General features: G+C 37.8%; 1 protein-coding gene and 1 long non-coding RNA gene across 2 annotated transcripts in view; one reads left to right on the top strand and one right to left on the bottom strand.

Annotated features, from left to right (window-relative positions):
- LOC140151896 (uncharacterized) overlaps positions 1–22930 on the top strand; it is a 33591-nt gene that overhangs the window by 6925 nt on the left and 3736 nt on the right. The window lies entirely within an intron of this gene.
- On the bottom strand, positions 1164–21339 carry LOC140151895 (complement C1q-like protein 2). The gene is made up of 2 exons (XM_072174211.1): positions 21069–21339; positions 1164–2130 (listed from the first exon to the last, which is right to left on the bottom strand). Exon 2 carries the CDS (start codon positions 2127–2129, stop codon positions 1215–1217), a length of 915 nt encoding a protein of 304 aa, XP_072030312.1. The 5' UTR covers position 2130; positions 21069–21339; the 3' UTR covers positions 1164–1214.

Here is a 22930-nt window from a genome sequence, read left to right as displayed (position 1 = left end):
CACTGCTTCAGGATCGGATACAAAAACAAATACTTGCTGAATTACAGATTTTATACAAGGTAAGCTGGTTTCTTAGTATTTATCAACAGTGAGTCTATTTATGATACTTCAGGATTGGATTCTCCCAGGTAATATATACCATTAGATATAACAGAAGATGTACAAGAACTCTACAATGATTGATCATGAATGTGAATCGTCATTGAAGATGGTGAATACCTTACATGACCAAATTAGTATCAATTGTATGTTTTAAGCTGCTGGTAAGTATGTACAGTATCACCCACACATGATTTACACTTATTGTAATGCGTCTTTACTTCAGGGGCGGATCCAAATTTTTGAAGGGGGGAGGGCCAACTCCTGAAATGTTTTCCAGCTTGGTTCACACACACAATTTTAAGTAAAAGGTGGCTCTGTTGGGGATTCTGGGTGAGCCCTGGCAGGGTTCTACATGTATACCCCTTGGAGTCGGAGCATTTTGCCAGAATTTTTTAAAATCACCTTGAAACAATCATCAACATTTTTCCATCACTTCCCCTGGTCAGGGGGTGCCCTCAGCTTCCTGGAGTCACCCTTACTTTTTTTGACATATTGCTTATTGCCTATACTCTAATCAGCTCGTAATCGGCGGGAAATATTAGGCTTTTACCGCTACTTCGAAAAATAGACTCACATTAAGTGTGATATAGTTGACCTGTCTGGTCTATATTGTGTTTGTTAAGGATATTAAATAAAATAGGCAAAGTATACATTGTAGGACTTTAATTAATAATTTGTGACTTCTGACGAGTTGTCACAAGACATACCTCGAAAGAAAATATATTGATATTAATCCGCGATGTTATAAGGCCCATCAATTACGAGCTGATCAAACTATCAGTACCATCAATATGTTGAGGCAGCTATTTGTGTGCATCTTTAAACATGGTACAACATCATTACAAGCAAGTGAACACTCACAATTTGAAGCTGCGGATAATGAAATTCACTATGCACAATGACGTCACTGCATGCATTTGGTAAAAAGCATAATAGTTATGAAAGTATAGGTATATTACTGCAAATGTATAACTGATATTCATTACTTATATGTACTCATGGCCAACATTTTGGTCCTGAAATAGCCACATACTGAGCAATACCAGTTGTGGGAAGTATTTTATACTATGCAGTTACAGTCATGGATGGTATGTTATGTATTCCTGTAGTTGCTATGGAAGCTTTGTTGGTTTAGGATAGAGCAAGAATCCAGTGAATGTATTTAGATTTTGGTTGTTTCCACTCAATGAATACCCACCTTCCAGTGTCAGCCACACTTCATCACCTTCAATCAGTTCAACCACTGCACTGTTTGAATACATTGTGCGCTTATTTTGAGAAGGATCTCCAATTACTCCTACTAATAACTCTCCATTTTTCACCAATGCCACTTGAGTGTCTTTATTATGAACTACAGAAAAGGTAAAGAAGTAGGTACCATTTACATAACAGACAAAGTGACCATTGACAAAGTTGAAGCGATTGCCAATGTTGGCGATGACTCCATCAAATGTGATATCCTTTTGTTGACTGACATGACCGGGGTGAGCAAAAGTGCGGACCATTGTGAATGCCATAGGAGTAAAACCTGCTGCAAAGTTTTGATAACCGGTGACAGAATTGCCAGCAGCAGCATTACCACCACCATCCATCACCATCTTCCCTATACCAGGTCCTGGTGGACCAGGTGGCCCTCGAGGACCAGGCAGACCGGGTACTCCTCTCAGAAAATTAAGATCATCATTTTCTTCATTGTAGAAGTTTTCCTTAAGGTATCCAATTACATCGCCTTTTTCACCTCTAATTCCCGGGGAACCAGGTAAACCGGCTTGTCCAGGAAGGCCATTCATGCCGTCTCTTCCGGGTACGCCCTGTGTACCCATCGGGCCTTGAAAGCCCTGAGGGCCCATTGACCCTGGGGTGCCTTCACGACAACATCTTCTGCATCTCATTCTGTTGCCATTTCCTCCACCTACATCACTTTCATCATCTGTAATTTGGTAACCAGCTCCTCCTTTGGAGGATACTAGAGTTGTGGATATCATTAGAACAGACACACCAAGCACTGAGAACATCCAATAGGCCATTCTGCAAAAGAAAAAGAAGAAAATAATGGAATAATAGGAACTGTGTTATTGAGTTATTTGCACAAATAGATTAACATTGTAGCTGTCTGCATTTAGACTGCATTTGACCTAATTAGTGCCCCTACCCTATAAGGGCGATCTTTTTCTTTAGGCCACCCTCGCTATATAGGGACTAAATGTTTACTTTTGCATCAAGGTTAAACAGTTGTCAAACACTTTGAAGTCAAGGTTTAATGTATTTGAAGGAGGGCAGGGCTTTGAATAATGAGGGAAATTATGGGGTAAAAAACAAGGTTAAAATAATTGTTTGAAAACAAGTGAAAACAACTATTCTGCTAGAAAGTTTTTGTCTCAAAAACGATTTAAAAATAATCGAAAAAGCAAAAAAACATATCTTCATAAAATCAACATCACTTCCATCACATGAAAAGATGATCAGATGAGTGACAAGTGGCAAAGAGTTCGTGTTATGAGTCTTATTTTTTCCGCCTTATATAAGCCAAACAAACTTTAGTTGGTGTTCCAGGTGGCCTCATTTGAATTTTTTCAAATTAAAGGTCCTCAGTTGGAATTAGAAAATGCGGAGTCCTCATGTGCTGGTCAAAACAGGGGTGTGTGAGTGTGAGGGTAGGGACACAGGACTTTTCACATTTAAACCTTGGACTGCAAGAAAGGGCTTGCAATAAAATGGTCTGCCTGAGCAAATAGTGTTATTATTTAATTACACCGACTGCATGCGTCTTCCTGTGACCTTAGGAAAGTTGTGAAGATCCACAGATGGGTATCACTATGCCTTCAGGAGTTTGTTTTCTTGCCCTACTCTAACAGGTGAAAACACTTATTGAATTACTTTCATTTCAATTAAATATGGAGTTGATAGGTTACTCCTTGGTGTGAGCTAATTTACCACTCAACCAGTTGGCCAACTTTAAGACAACAGATTTATTTTACTCAGCTAATCTGAAAATTGTATAATTGTAAACCTATTAACCCTTTCACGCACCGTGTCCTCGTATATTATTAAATCAGTACTGTCGTTGTGGAATTTATGAGATACCATTCAAATAGAAGTTTCACAACTTAAGTAGCAATCAATCAATCGCTCACTTTGCATAGATATAGTACTAAACGGCATCCACGTTTGGAGGTGATTACATGTGGGGGTGGTCATGTGTGTGTGTGTTGGTGACGGGTTCCATGTGAGGACACACACACCTCATTTTCAAAATATAATGATTAGAATATACCTTTCTTAAGGGGGTACTACACCCATCGCATTTTTTTACGGGTTTTTTGCATTTTGTGAAGAAATGAGAAAAAAAATTTGGACATAGTGGTATGCAAAATGAAGGGGCAAATCTTCTCGTTCTATTGGTGGCATCGGTATCAATGTAGCTTACATGCTTTTGAAGGTAGAAGCCAAAAGGTGGTACATCACTGATGTTTTAAATTCACTTCATTTTGGAAAGCTTGCTATCAACGGATTTCGTTAAAATTTTGGATATGTGTTGCTAACGCATTAGAGAAATAATGTTGATATGTAAAATGGGAATAAGTGGTTCCTGATGGCTTCATGAACTTGGTGATTTTCAGTGCTCCACATCTATCAAAAACGAACTGGTTAAAATGCTTCTATTTTCAATGTTGAGCTATATTTTGTATTTTTAACTAGCGACATTATTTCACTGAAACTTAATTAAGCCATAGGTAACAGGTTACCACAACCATACTACAGCAATGTTGAAAAAATTGCATTTCTCGTCACCTATACCCACCATATTTCGTAAGTGCGTTAAGCTTATATTTGCGATTTTGGTAACTATTTTACCTTTTGTTTTCTAACCCATTTCAACTAGGAACTCCAAAATTGATACAGTGATAGCATATTTTAAGCGGAGTCATATCATTTGTAACTTACCTATGATTGTCGCTATCCAAGGCAAAAAAATCAAATATTGTGTATATTTCCATAGAGTTCTGCACGATATACGGTAGCAATTTTGACACGACAATTTTGACAAGTGTTCACCCACAATCCATTGCGTTATACGAGAGTTGCCGAGTTTGGGTATATATTTAGGTATTTTTAAGATCAAATTCGCAGTATGGGGCATGGAGAAGGAAAAACAAATTTTAGACAAGCCAAGACGGGCGGGCCGGGGCACAGGAATTTGGGAAAATTTGGCAGATCGAGGGGGGAATTTTTGGCGCACATTAAATGGGACACGACTGATTTTTAAGTAACACGCACAAGGCTTTGGAATCACGTCACGGGTATGCCTAGAATAGAAACGCAGTCAAAATCATGAAAAAATTCATGCACGTTATCCGGCACGCTCAGGCCTATAACGTAGGCCCTACGCTCGAATTTAGACATTCCCATCTAGGCCTATACAATTTTAAAGGCCTATCCAGTGATCCCAGCAAAGTGTGAAAAATTGTTTATAAATGTCTAAAAGTGAAGGATAAGTCATTTAAATTGTCATTTAATATTTTTGAAATGTATTTGGCATAGGATCCTAACAGCAGTAGGCCAATTGACAAAGTTGAAGCCCGATATAATGTAGGTGGCCTATCATAGGCGTATCCCGGCTAGTAATCAGATTCGTGTAAAATGTCTGATGATTTTTTCCGGGATGAGATTTTGTCTTTAATACTCAGCGTTTGGCTAAACCACTAATAGGCCTACTATAACAACAAACAGGGACAACAAAGGCGATTATGAAGGTCGGGGAAGGGGTAAGATTATAAGAAATTCAGTTGGTAGGCCTACACCATTTGGAAATCCCCAGTGAGCCCCTTATCATGCTTATTTCATCATCTAATATTTTAATTATATGACTGCCCCGGCTATAACCTTTAACTTTCATTTTTCCGTGTTACCTTTAAAATGTAGGCTCACGCCTATTATTTTATGGAATTGTAGGCCTATACTCGTGCTTTTCACCGCTGATTAAGTTTATATTATCGCAACTCGCCATCTGGGGTGGTGAATTTCTTTCCCCATGCCAACAAATCTCTGTCCTCCCCACTTTGACATGCCAACCCCCCTCTATCGACATAGGCCTACCAAAACATTGCCCCCCTAGGCCCTGGCCCTAGGCCTACATGGCAACCGGTATACTTTTAGGCAGGCGAGAAGGGCAAGCAAGTTTTGCACGTGAGGCCTATATTATTGCAAAAGCCAAGTATTAATATACTCCTTTAAAATGCCTCTTCTGGCACAAAAGAAATACCGGTAGCAGAGTGATGCCACGTGCACATGTGCATTGACATTGGCCAATATCTATGGGGTGTAATAGGTCTACTATTATTTATTATTCACTTTTTCTACTCACTTTATTAGGGCCTACCATTTAAAATGTCTAAAATTGCGGAATTGTTAAAATGTCTTAATTTGCTAAAATGAGCAAATTTCTCATACGCTCAGTGCCAGTACATAAGGGGGGGGCAATGGGGAAGCTACCCCAACCCCTGTGGAAAGTCCGCCCCCCCCTTTGGATGCGGTCGCCCTGAAGAATTTTACTAGGTCTTTTTGTACTTTTGAGCCTATTTTGTTTAGTTAAAGATTTCCCCCTTGAATGAGGGTTTCCCCTTTCACTCCTTTGCCCCCCCCCCCCTTAAAAAGTCCTAGCTACGCCCATGATCCCCCATGACGCCACTTCACGGGGGGGGGGGCACAACATACATTTCTGGTGGGTATGCTCCTGGGGTATGCTCCCCAGAATTTAGTAGGGTCCGGGACTGAGCTCCCGGGGTGCTGACGGCGTGCAGGGGTAGGCCTACATGCCGGAAAGGGATCATTTTGGAGCTGCCAATAAATATAAAAGGTGGTCTTTTGGAGCTGCGAATAGTCAAAATTGGGTCCTTCTTGGCTTTCTGGGTGAATAACGCCTGAAAAAAACCAGACATGTGAAGAATGATCGAGCGATGTAGGTCTTAGAGCTGAAATTGTCAAGTTTCCGTGTTTACGTATGCCTGCGCCTGCGCCCATAGCTCTATGTTGGTCACGGGTCTTTTGGAGCTGCGGAATCAAAAAAATGGAGGGTGGGGGGGTCTTTCCGGGAGAGCATACCCGTATGGTCTTTTGTGTTAAGTTCCAACGCTTAAAATTCAATTTTAATAACACGACGGTCACAATCTTGATTTTATCAGGGATTTTACCAAGAGAAGGTGCTAGGCATACATGCTCATGTTTGAATCTGGCAACTTTGAACTTATGCGGTAGTCTTGTAGCCGTCCGGCCCTGTTCAGTTTTATACACGCATTTGAATAGGAATTGTTTTGCGCCCTTACCTAATGTTTATGGAGCACATTTTCTTCATTAGTTTGTCAAGTTGATGTCAAATGTTCTATTCTATATTATTTGGCAATAGTGTTTTTTTTGCCTATAGTATGTCCAAACATGGTCCAATGTTGTAATTTGTTGTTTTTGATCGCAAAGGTCGGATATTTTTATTCCCGATTTAACTGTGCACCCGCCGGAGGGCTTCGCAAGGGTGCAGAATTTGGCGAAAGTTTGACGGTAATTTTGCCTTTTTGACACTAAAACGCATTCGATCCTTAATTTTATTTCAACAAAATTTTTGATTAGGTAGCATATTAATGAGGCGGCTACAATTTTTTACCAAATCTTAAAGAATTATTATTCTCAAATGTCTGACCTGTGTATTTCCTATTGGTAATACAAATTGACGTGTCAGCCCTAAACATACATAGGCAGGTCGTATTTTGGACTGGTAGCAAGTCTAATACTGTATGTGAATATCGATGAATGTTAGAAACGGCAGAAACCGGTTGTGACGGAGACTACGTGGTAGCGTCCTTAACAACCAGTCAACTTTAAGACAAATAGGTGAAAAGGACACTTTCACGATGTTTTTTCATATCTTTTTTATTTCACATGATCAGTGCATATATCGCCTAGCTTGAAATGATAAAATATTTTTTTAGACCAATCAAACCAATATATGGGTGTAGTACGCCCTTAAGACATGGTTCTCTTTTTTTCAAGTTACAGTCGATAGGACTACTCTCTATTCCAGAAAAATACAGTGCTAATTTTTTTGGATTAAAAAAATACCATCCTGTTTTGCCAAATGAAACATGCTAAATCTTAATCCTTTATTTAGTTCTAACTGACAATGAAAGTCACAATTTAATTTTTGGTCAATTTCTGGAAATAAGGGTAAAAAACATGCATTTTAGGGTGTTTTTTCGTATCCTGTGACAATCAAGCTGAAAGATTTGTACAAAGACTAATTTTAAGTTATGCATTCTAATTTTTTGAAAGCACGTTTTCTAATCTTTTTCAAAACCAAAAAATAACATAAAACATTTTCATTTTGAGCTAATTCTTAGCAGATACTCAAGATTTATAAATGGTTAGACTTGTGCCAAGTCTTTGAATTGTGTGATTACAATTGTAAGAAAACATGCAAAATTGCATGTTTTTGGCCCATTTTCCCTCAAATTGCAAAAATATTAAAATTTGACTGTCATTGCCAATTAGAATTGGGATTTAGCTATGTTTCATTTGGCAAAGTAGGATAACATTTTTTAAAAATTAGTGCTGTATTTTTCTAGAATTGAGAGTAGGAGCAAGGTAAAATGTGTTTAATGCTATGTCATCTTTTGCAGAAAATGAAGACTAAAATATGGGCACTGGTTTGATCGGGGGGGGGGGGGGCCAAGATTGACTGAATTTTGATGTCGTCATTGGTTTTACACGTAAACACAAAAATGTCTCAAATAATTCCAAAAGTGTATGCATGTTTTTTTTTTTTTTTTTTTTAACAAGTTCATTTGGATTGTTAGATTTCACTGTTGACATATTTCTTTTTGTACAAATCCAATAAAAATGAAGATGTTAAACTCACATTTTAGTGACGTTTCACCACTACACTAGTGGTTTCATCAGACTGGCAACTCATCACATCTGACTGCTTCCTTTTATAGGCAACAGGAACCGCTATAGAGGCGAGATGAGTTGGTCAAAGATGTTGTTGAGTGAGTAGGCCCCCTCGTCCTTGTTTAGAGTGTATTTTCCTTTTCGGCGAATCCAGATGGCTTCTTTCAGCCATCTGGTGGTCTTGTCAGCTTCTCTATCGATGACTTTTGAGTCCTCCCAATTGATGGTATGGTTTGTCGAGGCAACGTGATCGGTGATAGCTGACTTGTGAATGTCTGTAACTGATGACTTGCGGCTGGCTCGTGTGTAGGGCTTAGTTTCAAATTTCTCCACCTCTTTTTAACCAGCTCCAAAAAGAGGAGTCCATCATGGTCCTGGGGGCTGACAAAGGACGGGCAACGGTTGTCATGGACAAAACAGAATACCAACAAAATATGTCCACCCTCCTCAGCGACTCAAAGACTTATGAGAAATTAGATCGAGACCCCACTCCAAAACACAAAAGAGAGCTGGTTTCAATCTTGCAAAGGCTAGAGAAAGAGGAAAAATCAAGAAAGCGGACAAACAATTTCTATATCCCACCTCGGAAAATGTTCCTCGAATTTATGGGAGTCCCAAAATTCATAAGGACGATGCACGCCGCTTCAGCCCTATAGTGGACTTTACAGGTTCCATAGGTTATAACGTGGCCAAATCTCTTGCGGATATTTTAAGCCCTATCGTTGGCCAATCTGAACACCATGTTCTAAACTCTAAAAGTCTTATGGAAGACCTGAAAGATGTCACCCTGGAGGATGATGAGATCCTTAATTCACATGATGTGGTGGCGCTTTTACCAGTACCCCATTGATCTCACCCTTCACATACTCAAAGAAAGACTTAACGAGGACAAAGATCTCAAAAATAGAACTCTCCTCACTACTGATGACATAATAGAACTTACTAAATTTTGTCTCGCTACGGTTGCGTACTTCAGCTATTCAGGTCAAATTTATCGACAATGTTTTGGCATGGCCATGGGTAGCCCCCTCAGCCCCCTTGCTTGCAATATCTTCATGGAGTGGCTTGAGCAGAAAGCTATCTCTACAGCCCCGGTAAGCTGTCGCCCACGTCTCTGGAAGAGATACGTCGATGAGGTGTTAGAGATCATACGCAAAGGACAAGTTGACAATCTAACTGATCATTTAAACACCATTGATCCTACCGGCAGCGTCAAATTTACTTATGAGCAAGAGCAAGATGGTTCTATTCCCTTCCTTGACACTCTGATCACAAGTAAACCTGACGGGTCAGTGAAACTCAGTATATACAGGAAGAAAACGCACACTGATCAGTACCTTCAGTTCTCCTCCCACCACCCCTCCATCAAAAATTAGGTGTCGTCAGAACCCTACTTGACAGGAGTGAGGCGTTAGTCACTGAGGAAGTGGACAGACAGAAAGAGAAGTCCAATATTCGCAAAGCGATATCTGGCTGCGGTTATCCAGATTGGTCAATTAAAAAAGTCAAACAAAATAGAGCCACTCCAAAAACAAAGTCTAACTCAAAGAATAACGATGACAGTGAAAAAGGCATGGTGGTAGTTCCCTATATAGAGGGACTATCTGAGCGAGTTTCTAGAGTTTTCAAAAAACATGGTTTTTCTGCTGCTATTAAACCCCACCGTACCATCCGCAGTATGCTTGTTCACCCGAAGGACAAACTCCTCCCGCAACAAAAAGCAGAGGCGATCTATGAAATCCCCCTGCGGGGACTGTGCTGGCACTTACATCGGAGAAACCGGCCGTCCTTTCGGTGTTCGCCTCAAAGAACACCAAAAAGAGGTGGAGAAATTTGACTGGCAGGAAACAGTACTGTTGTAAGGGGCTGTGCAATAAATATGAGCCCTGGGAGGAGGGTAAAATTCGGATGGCGGGCAAAAGCATTTTTTTGGCCAGCAATTTTATTATAAATCTGGAGATCTCCGGTTTTATTTAGAGTTTACTGATCAAGTGATGGCTAAACACATCACGTGCATGTACAGGGTGTATCAAAATGATTGGTACCCACCAATATCCAGTGAGCATGGTCAAGACTGCCACATCAAAATGCAGTATAACATCCACCTTATTTGTACAGTTACGTAATAAAAGGTCATAAAACCATAAATTGTAGTCATTTCAAGAAGATTTAATGTTGAATTTGGCAAAAGCAGGAGTTTCATTAGATGACAAAGTTGATGGGTACCAATCATTTTGATACAGCCTGTATGTCATTGAATAAGCAGTGGCATAAATTTCTTTTTGACATTGGGGATGGGGTTGGAAAAAAATTTAAGTATAGTGAATCCAGTACCTTTTGGCAGCAGAATAAGTTTATGGTACAAAATTTTGCTATTTTGAAGCTGAACTGTTGAATTACCAGTGCAAAAGTGGAATAAATGTGCGCAAAGCACACACAAATTTCCACTTTTGAGGCTAAAATGGTCAAATATGAGGTAAATTTGGTCAGAAACGCAACGAAAACGTTAAAATCGCTATTCGTCTTGCGTCTTGACGTATAAACTGTGTGCATATCGCTATTCGTCTTACGTCTTGTTTGTACATCTCAGCTGCATGAAGCTCCGCCATATTAAATAATCATGATACTAATACTAATACAATCTGCGAGCTAATACATGAATAGTAGGCGCTGGAATGAAATATTAATTCCCCCTCCTAATTTCCCCCATTTCTTCCAGTCAATGAAAATCACAGAAAGTACTATGTTGGGCTAAAGATGCTATATTTTAGGAAAGCTTTTCAATTTGTGCAGATCCTTCCTATTTCACTTTGCACCCCTCCCCCAATATTTCCCCTTATGAAAAATGTTTGCCACCAATATTAATCATAAGAGAAATGTAGGGAATAAAGTTGGTGTGGTTATGAAAAGACTATGAAGTATAGAAAGATCAGGGAAATAGATGTCGAGGCATTCAAGCAAGATATTGAATCGTCGTTGTTGTACACTGATCCTGCTTCCGACCTTGAAGGGCTAGTGAATCAATATGAAACTGTCCTCTGCGATCTTCTCGATAAGCATGCTCCAGTTGTTGAAAAAACTGTAACAGTTAGAACACAGACTCCTTGGTATAATGACGACTTACGCTCTGCGAAACAGAAAAAGCGTCGTGCTGAAAGGAAGTATGCAAAATCCAAGTTAGAGATCGACAAGCAAATTTATGCTGAGCAGTGTAAAATCTATAAAACTATGCTTGATACGGCAAAGCGCAATCATCATCGAGCAAAGATCCTTGACTGTGACAGCAAAGAATTGTTCAGAATTGTTGACACCCTGTGTAATCCTAGCAGCATACCAGCGCTGCCTAAGCACAACTCAAGTTATGCGCTTGCAGAGGAATTTGCATCGTTCTTCGACGAGAAAATTCAGAAGATTCGTCAAGACCTAGATTCCGCCGTCCATCTATCGCACTCTACCACTATCAAAGACTCGTGCAGTGGAAGTCTTGAGAGATTCAATGAGCTTTCCAGTGCTGAGATTAGGAAGATCATAATGGACTCGCCACGAAGAGTTGCTCGCTTCGATCCAATTCCAACGGATCTTTTCAAGAAATGCATTGATAGTATTCTCCCAGTTGTGACTAACATCATCAACATGTCGCTGACTTCAGGCTGTGTTCCAACAAGCTTCAAAACAGCTAAAGTGACCCCACTTCTGAAAAAAAAGGCGAACCTTGATCAAGATGTCTACAAGAACTATAGACCAGTATCACAGCTGCAATTTCTGGGAAAACTGCTCGAAAGGTGCTGTCTAGCTCAGATTCAGGAATACTTTGCTTCCAATAATCTGTACGCTGAAGCCCAGTCTGCCTACCGTCGCAACCACTCGACTGAAACTGCCTTACTCCGTGTCACAAATGATATCTTGCTTGGACTCGATCAACATGAAGAGGCAACCCTACTTCTACTCGATCTTAGCGCTGCCTTCGACACCATTGACCACACCATCCTAATCACACGTCTTGAAGAGCGCTATGGTATTTGTGGAACAGTCCTCTCGTGGTTCCGCTCTTATCTGGATGGCCGGACTCAATCTGTCGTCATTGGAGAATCTGAGTCACGTCCTAGAGATCTTACTTATGGTGTGCCCCAGGGCTCGGTAGCAGGAGCCCCGCTGTTCACATTTTACAGCGCTCCTCTCAGTGACATTATTAACAAGCATAACATCAATCACACCATGTACGCAGATGATACACAGGTTTATCTTCTGTTCAAGCCAGCCAATAGAGACACCTCCATTCGTCAAATTGAGCACTGCGTGGAAGATATCAAGGCCTGGGCCGTTGCAAATAAACTGCAATTCAATGATGCAAAAACAGAAGTGTTGCACTTAACATCCCGCTTCAAGAAAACCACTGCCCTCGACTCGCTTACCGTCTGTGACTCAATAGTAAAGACATGTTCTGAGGCGCGAAACCTCGGGGTTGTGTTTGATGAACACCTCACAATGGATGCTCACATCAGGAGTGTTCTTCGCAAAGGCTGGGCTTGCATCTTCAAAATTGGAAAGATCCGGCGGTTTCTTGATAGATCCTCGACGGAAAAACTTGTGCACGCAGTATATAACATCGCGCCTAGACTCATGTAACAGCTTATTCTTTGGGCTACCAGTGTCACAAATTCAGCGTCTTCAAAGACTTCAAAACGCTGCGGCAAGACTCGTGACCTGTTCTAAACGCCGTCACCATATCACGCCAGTACTCTTTGAGCTTCATTGGCTGCGGTTTGTCAGAGGATCCAGTACAAGTTATTGCTTCTGACCTTCAAGTGCCTGCAAGATCTCGCTCCAGCATATATGACTCAATTGATTACTCGGTATGAGCCCGGACGCTCTCTTCGATCTTCAACACAGAATCTGCTAAGATTGCCATCTACTATTCCACGGACTTTAACTTACGGTTCCAGAGCTTTCGCGATGTCAGCACCGGTATTGTGGAACAATCTTCCTATCCATATGAGATGCCATGCCTCTGTAGAACAATTCAAATCAGGTCTCAAAACTTACCTGTTCAAACAATACTTTCAGTAACATTTGCTGTTTTATTTATTTTGTGTTCACTTGCTGCTAATCTGACATATTGTAAGTGTCATTATATTTAATTTTGTTGAGGGGCATGTGAGGCCCACGGATTGGCACTTGTGCTACATCGGTGGGTCTCGCATGCTTCTTACACAAGCGTCTCCATCCTTGGATGGAGGTGGTCGTGTTATTGCTTATTTATTTGCCATGCTATTTATTTCATGAGAGTAGTGTTTTCTGTGAGTGTAATAATTGTATTGTTAGTGTCATTATATTTAATTATGTTGAGGGGCATGTGAGGCCCACGGATTGGCACTTTTGCTACATCGGTGGGTCTCGCATGCTGCTTACACAAGCGTCTCCATCCTTGGATGGAGATGGTTGTGTTATTGCTTATTTATTTGCCATGCTATTTATTTCATGAGAGTAGTGTTTTCTGTGAGTGTAATAATTTTATTGTTAGTGTCATTATATTATGTTGAGGGGCATGTGAGGCCCACGGATTGGCACTTTCGCTACATCGGTGGGTCTCGCATGCTGCTTACACAAGCGTCTCCATCCTTGGATGGAGGTGGTAAATGTTTTCGCTTATTTATTTGCCATGCTATTTATTTCATGAGAATAGTGTTTTCTTTGCGTGTAATAATTTTATTGTAAGTGTCGTGTAGACCCACGGATTGGCACTTGTGCTACATCGGTGGGTCTCGCATGCTTCTCCATCCTTGGATGGAGGTGGTCGTGTTTTCGCTTATTTATTTGCCATGCTATATATTTCATGAGAGTAGTGTTTTCTTTGAGTGTAATAATTTTATTGTTAGTGTCATTATATTTAATTATGTTGAGGGGCATGTGAGGCCCACGGATTGGCACTTTTGCTACATCGGTGGGTCTCTCATGCTTCTTACACAAGCGTGTCCATCCTTTGGATGGAGGTGGTGGTGTTTTCGCTTATTTTCTTGCCATGCTATTTATTTCATGAGAATAGTGTTTTCTTTGCGTGTAATAATTTTTTTTTTTTTTTTTTTTTTTTTTTTTTCTTCTTTTTTTTGTAAGTGTCATTATATTTAATTATGTTGAGGGGCATGTGAGGCCCACGGATTGGCACTTGTGCTACATCGGTGGGTCTCGCATGCTTCTTACACAGGCGTCTCCATCCTTGGATGGAGATGGTTGTGTTTTTTGCTATGTTTTTGCCCTTGATGTTGTGTATGTGCAGCTGGCCTGCTTTTTTATGCATAGTTTTTATTGTTTAATTTTAAGGTAAATTCATATTTTGTATATTGATAAGTATTGTAATTTTTTTATAAATGCTGTATTATTTTCATTATTATGTGTATTATGTATTCAGCGCCTAGAGGCCGCTTTGTGTGTAATAGTGCGCTTTTAATAAATGTCTTATTATTATTATTATTATTATGAAAGACGTCTTCAATAAGAGCCAGACATTCTTTTATAAAACCCTCTAACAAGGAAAGCCCATGCTATGTAGAAGTATTGGTATAATACTCGGAGACTGCTGAGTGTAAGCTTACATAATTCATTTGTACAATGGTTTATATGTGTAGTATGAGTACTCGCTGCTCAATGCATGAATGGTGTTGAACTACCTCAGCTTTTTCTTTTCTTTTTATGAGTACAGGTGATCCCTCATAACTTAATGCATCATTAGGTTTAATGCACAATGTCTTTAAATTTTAAAAGTTGCTATTATATGGATTAGAGTCACTTGGGGGCAGTGTTGAGGTCCACCCAGAATTCAAATTAGTTTCCCTTTGTGAGACTCCTGGGGCATTGTAAAGGTCCACCCAGAATTTATTTATCTGTTTGTGCTTCAGTTGCAAGACTTCAGAGTATGTCTAGAAACAAGCCACCATATAGAGCTATTTAATTATGAAAGAATAAAAAAAACCCAAAAAACAAGGGGGGGAGCGTAGAGTGTGTTATCCCCAGAATACCACCTAACCCTTCTGAATATGTATACTTGACATGGAACAAGTACTGAAAGAGCATTTGGACTGGACCCAATCTGCATTATTAAAAAAACATTAAAATGGTCATTAGAAAAATGTGGCAAAAAAACAAACAACAACAAGGAAAAAAAAAAAAGCGCAGTGATTTATAGTGCGCTACGCACAGGCACAACGCCTAAACGTTGATCCACAAGCCTCAGCACACTTTACAGGAAAACAGCAGTATAGATAAAGTTGAAGCCCCATTCAAATACATGTAGCTAATATCTCTACATAAGTAAAGATTTGTGTAAAAAGTCTTATTCTGTCTTTAATACACAGCTTTCTGCTTTTAACCAATAACAGGCTACATGTATGTAAACACATCTATGCTGCTAACAAAGGTGCAAAAAACTGAATTTTGATCATTTTTATGATTTTCCGAATGAGCTAATCGATGAATAGGCCTATAATATACAACCCTTGCAAAAGAGCAACATCCATCCTTGTGCATGATCTGAAAAATATTTCATGAAGGTTGAAAATGTAACTTAACCTGTATTTTCCCCTCTAATTTAAATTTCCCTTCCCTTCTTTTTTGGTTCTGGTGGGGCGGTCTTAGAGGTGTCTGGCACCTGTTCGCTCCAGCCATTCACTGGACTTTTTAAGACAAATATTGTTCCTTTCATAATATTGCACGGTGTAATTTTTGATGTAACTTATGTGCAATATTATATATTTTTTTGTAATTCTGTGCCAGTGATAAAGTGTAATAAATAAAAATAAATAAATAAAATAAATAAATAAAAACACTACACATGTCCATGAACTATTTTGATTTCAATCCAAATTTGTAATTGGTATTTCTTAAGGGATCTAAAATGAGCGTTTATTGCGTTTCGACAGTATTTTTTGTAGGACATGAGAGCACCTCAGACCTATCGAATTGTATTCTGAATACGAAGCATGTCTTTCTGATATCAAATAATTTTAATTTTTTGAAAATCACAATATAATAAATTTTATGACAAATTATAAAAATTGATATTTTTCAAATTTTGATATATAACAGTCCGAAAGTAAATTATATAAATCTAATGATATATTCTTAAAAGTGTATGTAGCAGGGAGGAAAAGCCGGACGGTCAATTGAAAATTTTGACCTTTCATATTGAAGATATGGATTTTTTCCCAAAAGACCTATTTTTTTTGGTGTTTTGGGAAAAAAAATCCATATCTTCAATACTGAAGGTCAAAATTTTCAATTGATCGTCGGCTTTTCATCCCACCTACATACACTTTAAGTATAAATCATCAGATTTATAAAGTTTACTTCAAGTACTGTTAAATATCAAAATATCAATTTTAATGATTTGCCATAAAATGTGTATTAAATTGCAATTTCAAAAATCAAAATTATTTGATATCAGAATGACATTCTTCGATTCAGAATGCAATCGATATGTCTGATGTGCTCTGATGTCCCAAAATAAATACTGTCCAAACGCTCATACCCCAGCCCTTAAGTTATGGATTTTATGTGTATACCGGTACATGGTATACATCATCACTCTTGCCAATTATTACTGGACATCTAAAGTTAGGTGTCTACATGTGGTCAAATATCTTTCTCAGTGGCATAGCCAGGGGACAGTTGCCTCCCCCAGTTGTGAGAAGTCCCCAACCCATGTAATGATGGCTGCCCTGATATTTAAGATTATTAGGCCTATTTTTGACAATATTTTTGAAAGGTGCATTGCCCTCCAATTGCACACCCTCTGAAAAGGTATCCAATTTCAAGATGTAGATCTAAATGTTTTGAATACTTTGGTAAAGGATTAGAATATTCAGTAGATAAAGTCTGTTCTAAGAATTTGTTCATAAATGTTGCTATTCTAAAAGATCACAGAAGAGAAAAGCAAAGCTTGCAAGCTCTTTGATGCTAGCCTTTATGAAAGGGGTATTGCAGTAGAACCTGTACACAAAGTCTCAGAAATTTCCTTAGAATGAAATCTATATGAAATATGACAGTCAGCAAAGACAGAGCATAAAGATGCTTTAACTGAAACATACCCAGTCTATGCCAGACCCAATACATATTGTTTAATCATACATTGAAAAATGTCAATGATCACTTCAACCATCTATTTGTGGTTTACCATGCCAAGGTACGCCCAGGAATTTCACTTTGATAAAATGGGGACACTACGTATGCACAAAAATTCTGTAAGCTTACTCTTTGGCAGGCTCACTGGCTATTACCGATTAAATTTTGATTAAATCCGACAATATTCCTGCCATGTGCATGCTTTCTATAACATGTAAGTGAACTATATATTGAAATAAACTTTAAATCAAGAGAATTGACAAGTAGTTTTAGGATCAGGCAAAAAAAAAAGATTGTTTGCTTGTCCTCCACCGACCGACCCTAATCTGAAAAATCTGGAAAACAGTTTGTAAGTTCTGTACAAATGAATACTGACCCTAATTTGGGAAATTCCAGAAAAAGGTTTTTTTCCTTTCAACTTTTCTGACATCCTGAAAAGATTTTTTTTCCAGTTTCTACAGTACACACTTCTAAACAAGACTTCTTCTAAACCGTTTTAAAAACATGAAAGAAGTGGTATACAGTAGGAAAATATCCCAATTCACAACTATTTTGGCTATTTATTTAAAAGCTAATTAAAGGCATACAGTAATGTTTGGCTATGACCTTTAAAAAAAAAATCTTGACCGACCGACCCAATTCTGAAAAAGTTGTGGAGGACAAGCAAACAATCTTTTTTTTTGCCTTATACCAAAATGTCTTAAGTTGGACATATGTTGTGAACCCTGTAGCATGGTCCAGTTTAATTAATACATTAATAAATTTGAACACATAATTTGAAAATTATATGTAGACACAATGGGAGCTAGTGAAGGTCTTTGAACAACGAGTGTGGTACTATTGATGACAACACAATCCCACATAGATGATTTTATCAGTCCATATAACATGGAGACGTAGTACTCCCTTTAAAGATATATATAGATAAAATGGATAAATTAATCAAGTGTTATTGATGGGTTTGGTGCTTCCCACACAAGTGGAACTCATTGCATGTGATGAAAACTGCAAGGGGCTCTTACATATTACCTAGCTTACTTCAAAAAGTATATTACAATGTAGGCCTTTTGGGGGAAATGTTATATTTGATGTACTGTTGGGAAGAGTGTGTACTAGAGGAGGTTTCCATGATATTCCTGTTTTAATGGATGTTGAAAATTTGATCAAACAGTTATCATTACAGTTTGTCCAATATTGTTTTAGTACATCATTCTTTTATTGAAAAATACAATTCAGACATTGTGTTTAAATAGAATTAAATGAAATTATAGTAGTATATTTGCATTGAGCAATCAAATGTTGGAGATTGGTGATGTACCAGATGGATAAAAGTACAAATTTGCTTTCATTTTATGATTTAGCAGTCATTGATTGACTGTTGAACAAAATTGACTTGTAATAAGTTGTAATCGGTCTTGTTATAAGGACTCTCCTGCATATGGGTCTGAACACAATTATTCCAGTTAGGGGTATAGGAAATTGTGTCAATATTACAATTATACGAGGGTCATTCAAAAAGTTCTACCTGTTGGGTCATAACTTTTGTTTTGTTAAAGGTAGCTACTTAAAAATGTGCATACATATAGTTCGTAATGTCGCCTACAGGTGGTGAAAATATCATGTCAAGACCATTTTCAAATTTTTGTAGGTGACCTGAAAAACACAGTAAGATATGGTACACCGGAAACGGTGACGCATCTTTGGATATTGCACTTGAAAACATGCATGCAGCCAATGTACGAACTTCCCTCTTTATACAAAAAAATCATATTAGTAACAATATAAATTTTGAATGAATATACACCTTACAGTCCAAAACATCATCTGTGACTGAAAAAGTACAATTTTGATGGACAGAAGTTACCCAGAATTTCAATTTTTGGAGGGATATCTTGTAACATCTCAGTTAATGATAATCAGCATAGTGTCCATCCCTACAGCGTGACTTTTCAAGCTGCGCTTTTAGATAAAAAACAAAAGTTAAAGCTACTATAACATATTTTCAGTCAAAAAAGTAAATTTAATTCCTTTGTGATCTATTGTGGTATTTTATTCCAAAGAAAGCGACATAATGCCACCATTTTAAACGATGTTTTATTAAAGTCAATATCTTCATAAACTGAGTTTGTAGTCATCTATACTAATTTTATTACACTGGATATTTGTTCTATTAGTTTTGTGCATATTAATGTCCATCATTTTCAGTTTGAGGCAACCTTCAACCTTTTAACCAGTACATATAATTTTATGATTATTCTTGTGTTTTATACAGTTGTTACTGTATAACATGACCAAGTGGAATAATTATGGGATCTTCAACACACTGTACTTGAGACGCCTTTGTAAATATTGTACATATTTTGACTGTTTCCGGTGAACCATATCTTACTGTGGTTTTCAGGTCACCAGCAAAAATCTGAAAATGGCCTTGACATGATATTTTCACCACCTGTAGGTGACATTTCGAACTATATGTATGGAAATTTTAAAGTAGCTACCTTTAACAAAACAAAAGTTATGACCCAACAGGTAGAACTTTTGAATGACCTCGATAATGCAAAAATAAAGAGGGAGAAAAAAGAAAAGCTTTGAAAAAAGTAATGAAACTGATTTAAAAAGATGTATATTATTTGGCTTTAAACCTGTTACACAAATGCACAATATTTGGAAGATTTGTTTTTAGATTTCCTGATGTATTGAATCATTAATAGTGCCTTTAACTGTATAGTTGTCAAATGGCATTATACTTGACAACAAAGGTGTATCCAGTGGGTACGGTCAGGGTACCAGATTTAAAATCTGATATTTTTTTACTTAAGATTTGATACCAAAGCTGTCTTACTTATCCCATTATCCAGAACTGTGGAAATTGTTTATCTCGATAAGGCATAATCCTTCTCAAGACCCAAGGCTTAATCTTTCCTCTAACATGACCTATTTTACAGAAATAAAGTTTGCTCCTTATTTCCCCAAAATAGATTTTACTTTTACACACTACACAGCCCAATGTTTTGTCTCCTGTCACTTTTAGGCCCTGTAAAACAAAGGAACTATAATAGAACTACAGGTGTTTTGCCAACAGATCAGGTCAAAAGTCATGTACAGCTCATTTGAGGTCATTGTCTAATTATGTTCAAAATGCTGTACCATGTGTAAGTCAATGAATTTTGATGACACTTGCAAGGAGTGAACTCTTGGTGCTTGTTGGAGAGGGGGGGGGTAATGTAAGATGTGTGTAAGTTTGAGGTTGAAGGTCATTTAAAGGTCAAGTGATGTCATTGTTGATTAAGGGCACAAATTGTTAAACGGTTGATCATTTCTTGTACATGATTGGTTGCAATTTAATGAGATTTGCACAAAAGGACTGTAAGGTACAACAAAATGCATGAGGTCAATAGATGTGAGGTCAAAGATCATTTAGGGTCACTTGAGGTCATTGTCAAAGTATTTTCGAAATGCTACTCCATAGCAGAAATTGATGCATTTTGTCAACACTTGTGTAGAGTGATCCTTTGATGAATGTCAATGTAGGATTTTGAGGTAAAATGTAATTTAGGCTTTCAAGTTGAAGTTGAAGTTTCAGTGGGTTAGGTCATGTATTATGCATCACATAATAAACATATATCCACTTGTTCAGGCTGAAATATGTGATGTTTTTGTCCATCAGGAAGTGATTTTATGTTTGATGTGACAAAATTACAGTAGATGCATCTACTCTTCTTATAGAATGGTTTAGTCAATAATACTCTTGTCATAGACTCCAGAAGATGTTAAATATTAGGGGGGGCGGGGCACATCTGCGGCTGAAATTATTTTGGCCATGCCCCCCCCCCCCATGGGTCTGAAAGCCCGGTCTGAAACCATGGATGAGTAATAATTTAGATATATTAATTAATCATTTTATACATACTTACTTGATTGAGATAGATGTGTCCAGATAACTGTTTGTACGGTATTAATCCTTTACTATATATCCACAATATTCCAACAAGACAAGATTTTCAAGTTGTTGAGATATGTCAAGTATGCTATTCCAAAAGCTGATCACTCATGTCCACGGCATCTCAAATTTGTAACAAATCTTTGATAGATGGAGCAATTCAAGTAGCTACTTCATCCCTGTCCACATGCATGTGTTGGTGCTGGAGGAGAGAAAGAGAGGAGAAGTGTGTGTAGAAGGAGACATGTGGTATGGTGCTACTGCTTTGGCAATATTAGGTGGAGGAACCACAGTGTGCTTTGGTTTAGTTGTCACAACATCCCTGCATCCATAGTGGCCTGGTCCATGTTTTGATTGGTTGAATCAGAGCTGCCAAAAGCTTGAACTTGACAAGAGATGATAAGCTATGATTACCTTGTTGCGCTAATGAAATATGGTCAGGAGAAAACTAGAATATTCTAGTATTAGCTTCAGTATGAACAAAGCAGGTATATGGAATTTTAATATTCACCTGTGGCTATTGGTTCTTCATATGGATTACAAGATAGAATTAATATTGATAGTTAGCTGAAAAGGTGAAAATTATAAAAGTAATGATACTGAGATGATTTTGTGTGGAAGTGGTACACCACTGATAGAGCGTAAGATAATATTTTGAAATAAATCTTGTTTATTTAGAACATAATCAAATTTAAACATGTTCCACTTCATGATCAATTGATATAGAAACAGTTTGGATTTCAAATAATAGCTCAACTTACAGCCATAAAGTATGATTTACATCAAATTTAGTTTGTTATTCTTCACCCAAAATGGTGTCCATCTTCTCTCCAAAATGATGACCTAAAGTGAAAAAAAACCAACTGTTTATATTGGCCTTTTAAGGTGGAGTTCTATTGGGAGCTTTTAAAAATGTTATGTCGGAATTGCTCTACAAATTATACCGATTTCATTTTGGTATAAGGTGTAAGTTGGGACATGTGTAAACATTACAAATTGAAATATAGCAACAAATCAAGTTTGAAAATGTTTAACCAATTTCATATAATATAAGTAATACCTCTTTCAGTTAGTCAACAAAATCAGAGATAATAGCAGAGACAACTTGTCAATTTGTTGCCAACAGGTATCAATTATTTATACTAAATTTATCTGTCTGTCTATCTCTCTAATTTGAATATAAATGTTATTTAGAGAAAAGCTACAGAATATTGGTGAATACTAAAGCGGAAATGTGTGCATAGCTAGCGCAGGTGTCAATGAGGACACTGACCCTCCTATGTCATAGTTACTAGCAAATTTATAAAATATTAGGCTACACTTTGAATAATTCAATAAAAGCCTTTTCATAAGCAATTCTTAAATACTGTGATAAGAATACTAATACTATTATGAACAGAAAGCACAATAAAGTGTTTCCTTAGGGCTTGTATGGGTGAAGTCCAAATTAAGATGTGTGTATCAAAAGTAATCATTTTCATATCCTTGTGATTTTGTTTGTGTGACAGATTTTCTGTATTTGTTACAACTTGTGTTTCTTCAATTTGGAACTTAATTGTTCATGAGTCATGGGAAACTGAAAAACAATAGTCTAGTTTGATTATTTTGTTATGTGTGTTCATTTTTCAGCGACAAAATGTCGAGAAGAAGACAAAGCTTGGCCCAAACAAAAGCTAATCATTTGAGCGGAGCATTGCAGGGGATAACAGATAACCAACAAGCAGCATTTGTTGCAATATAAAACACACTAAAATGTCAGACTACATTAAAGCCTTAATGTACGATTTCCTTCAAATTAAAAATTTGTTATTGTATACTCAAAATGCTGAAATAATG

The sequence above is a fragment of the Amphiura filiformis genome, chromosome 5 (genome assembly GCF_039555335.1).
Source record: "Amphiura filiformis chromosome 5, Afil_fr2py, whole genome shotgun sequence".
Classification (NCBI taxonomy): Eukaryota; Metazoa; Echinodermata; class Ophiuroidea; order Amphilepidida; family Amphiuridae; genus Amphiura; species Amphiura filiformis.
The sequence above is the reverse complement of the archived record's forward strand: the minus strand, read 5'-3'. Positions and strand labels throughout refer to the sequence as shown.

Bases quoted from the DNA above. Each gene is read 5' to 3' on its own strand.
- LOC140151895 (XM_072174211.1), bottom strand. From the start codon at position 2,129: ATGGCCTATTGGATGTTCTCAGTGCTTGGTGTGTCTGTTCTAATGATA.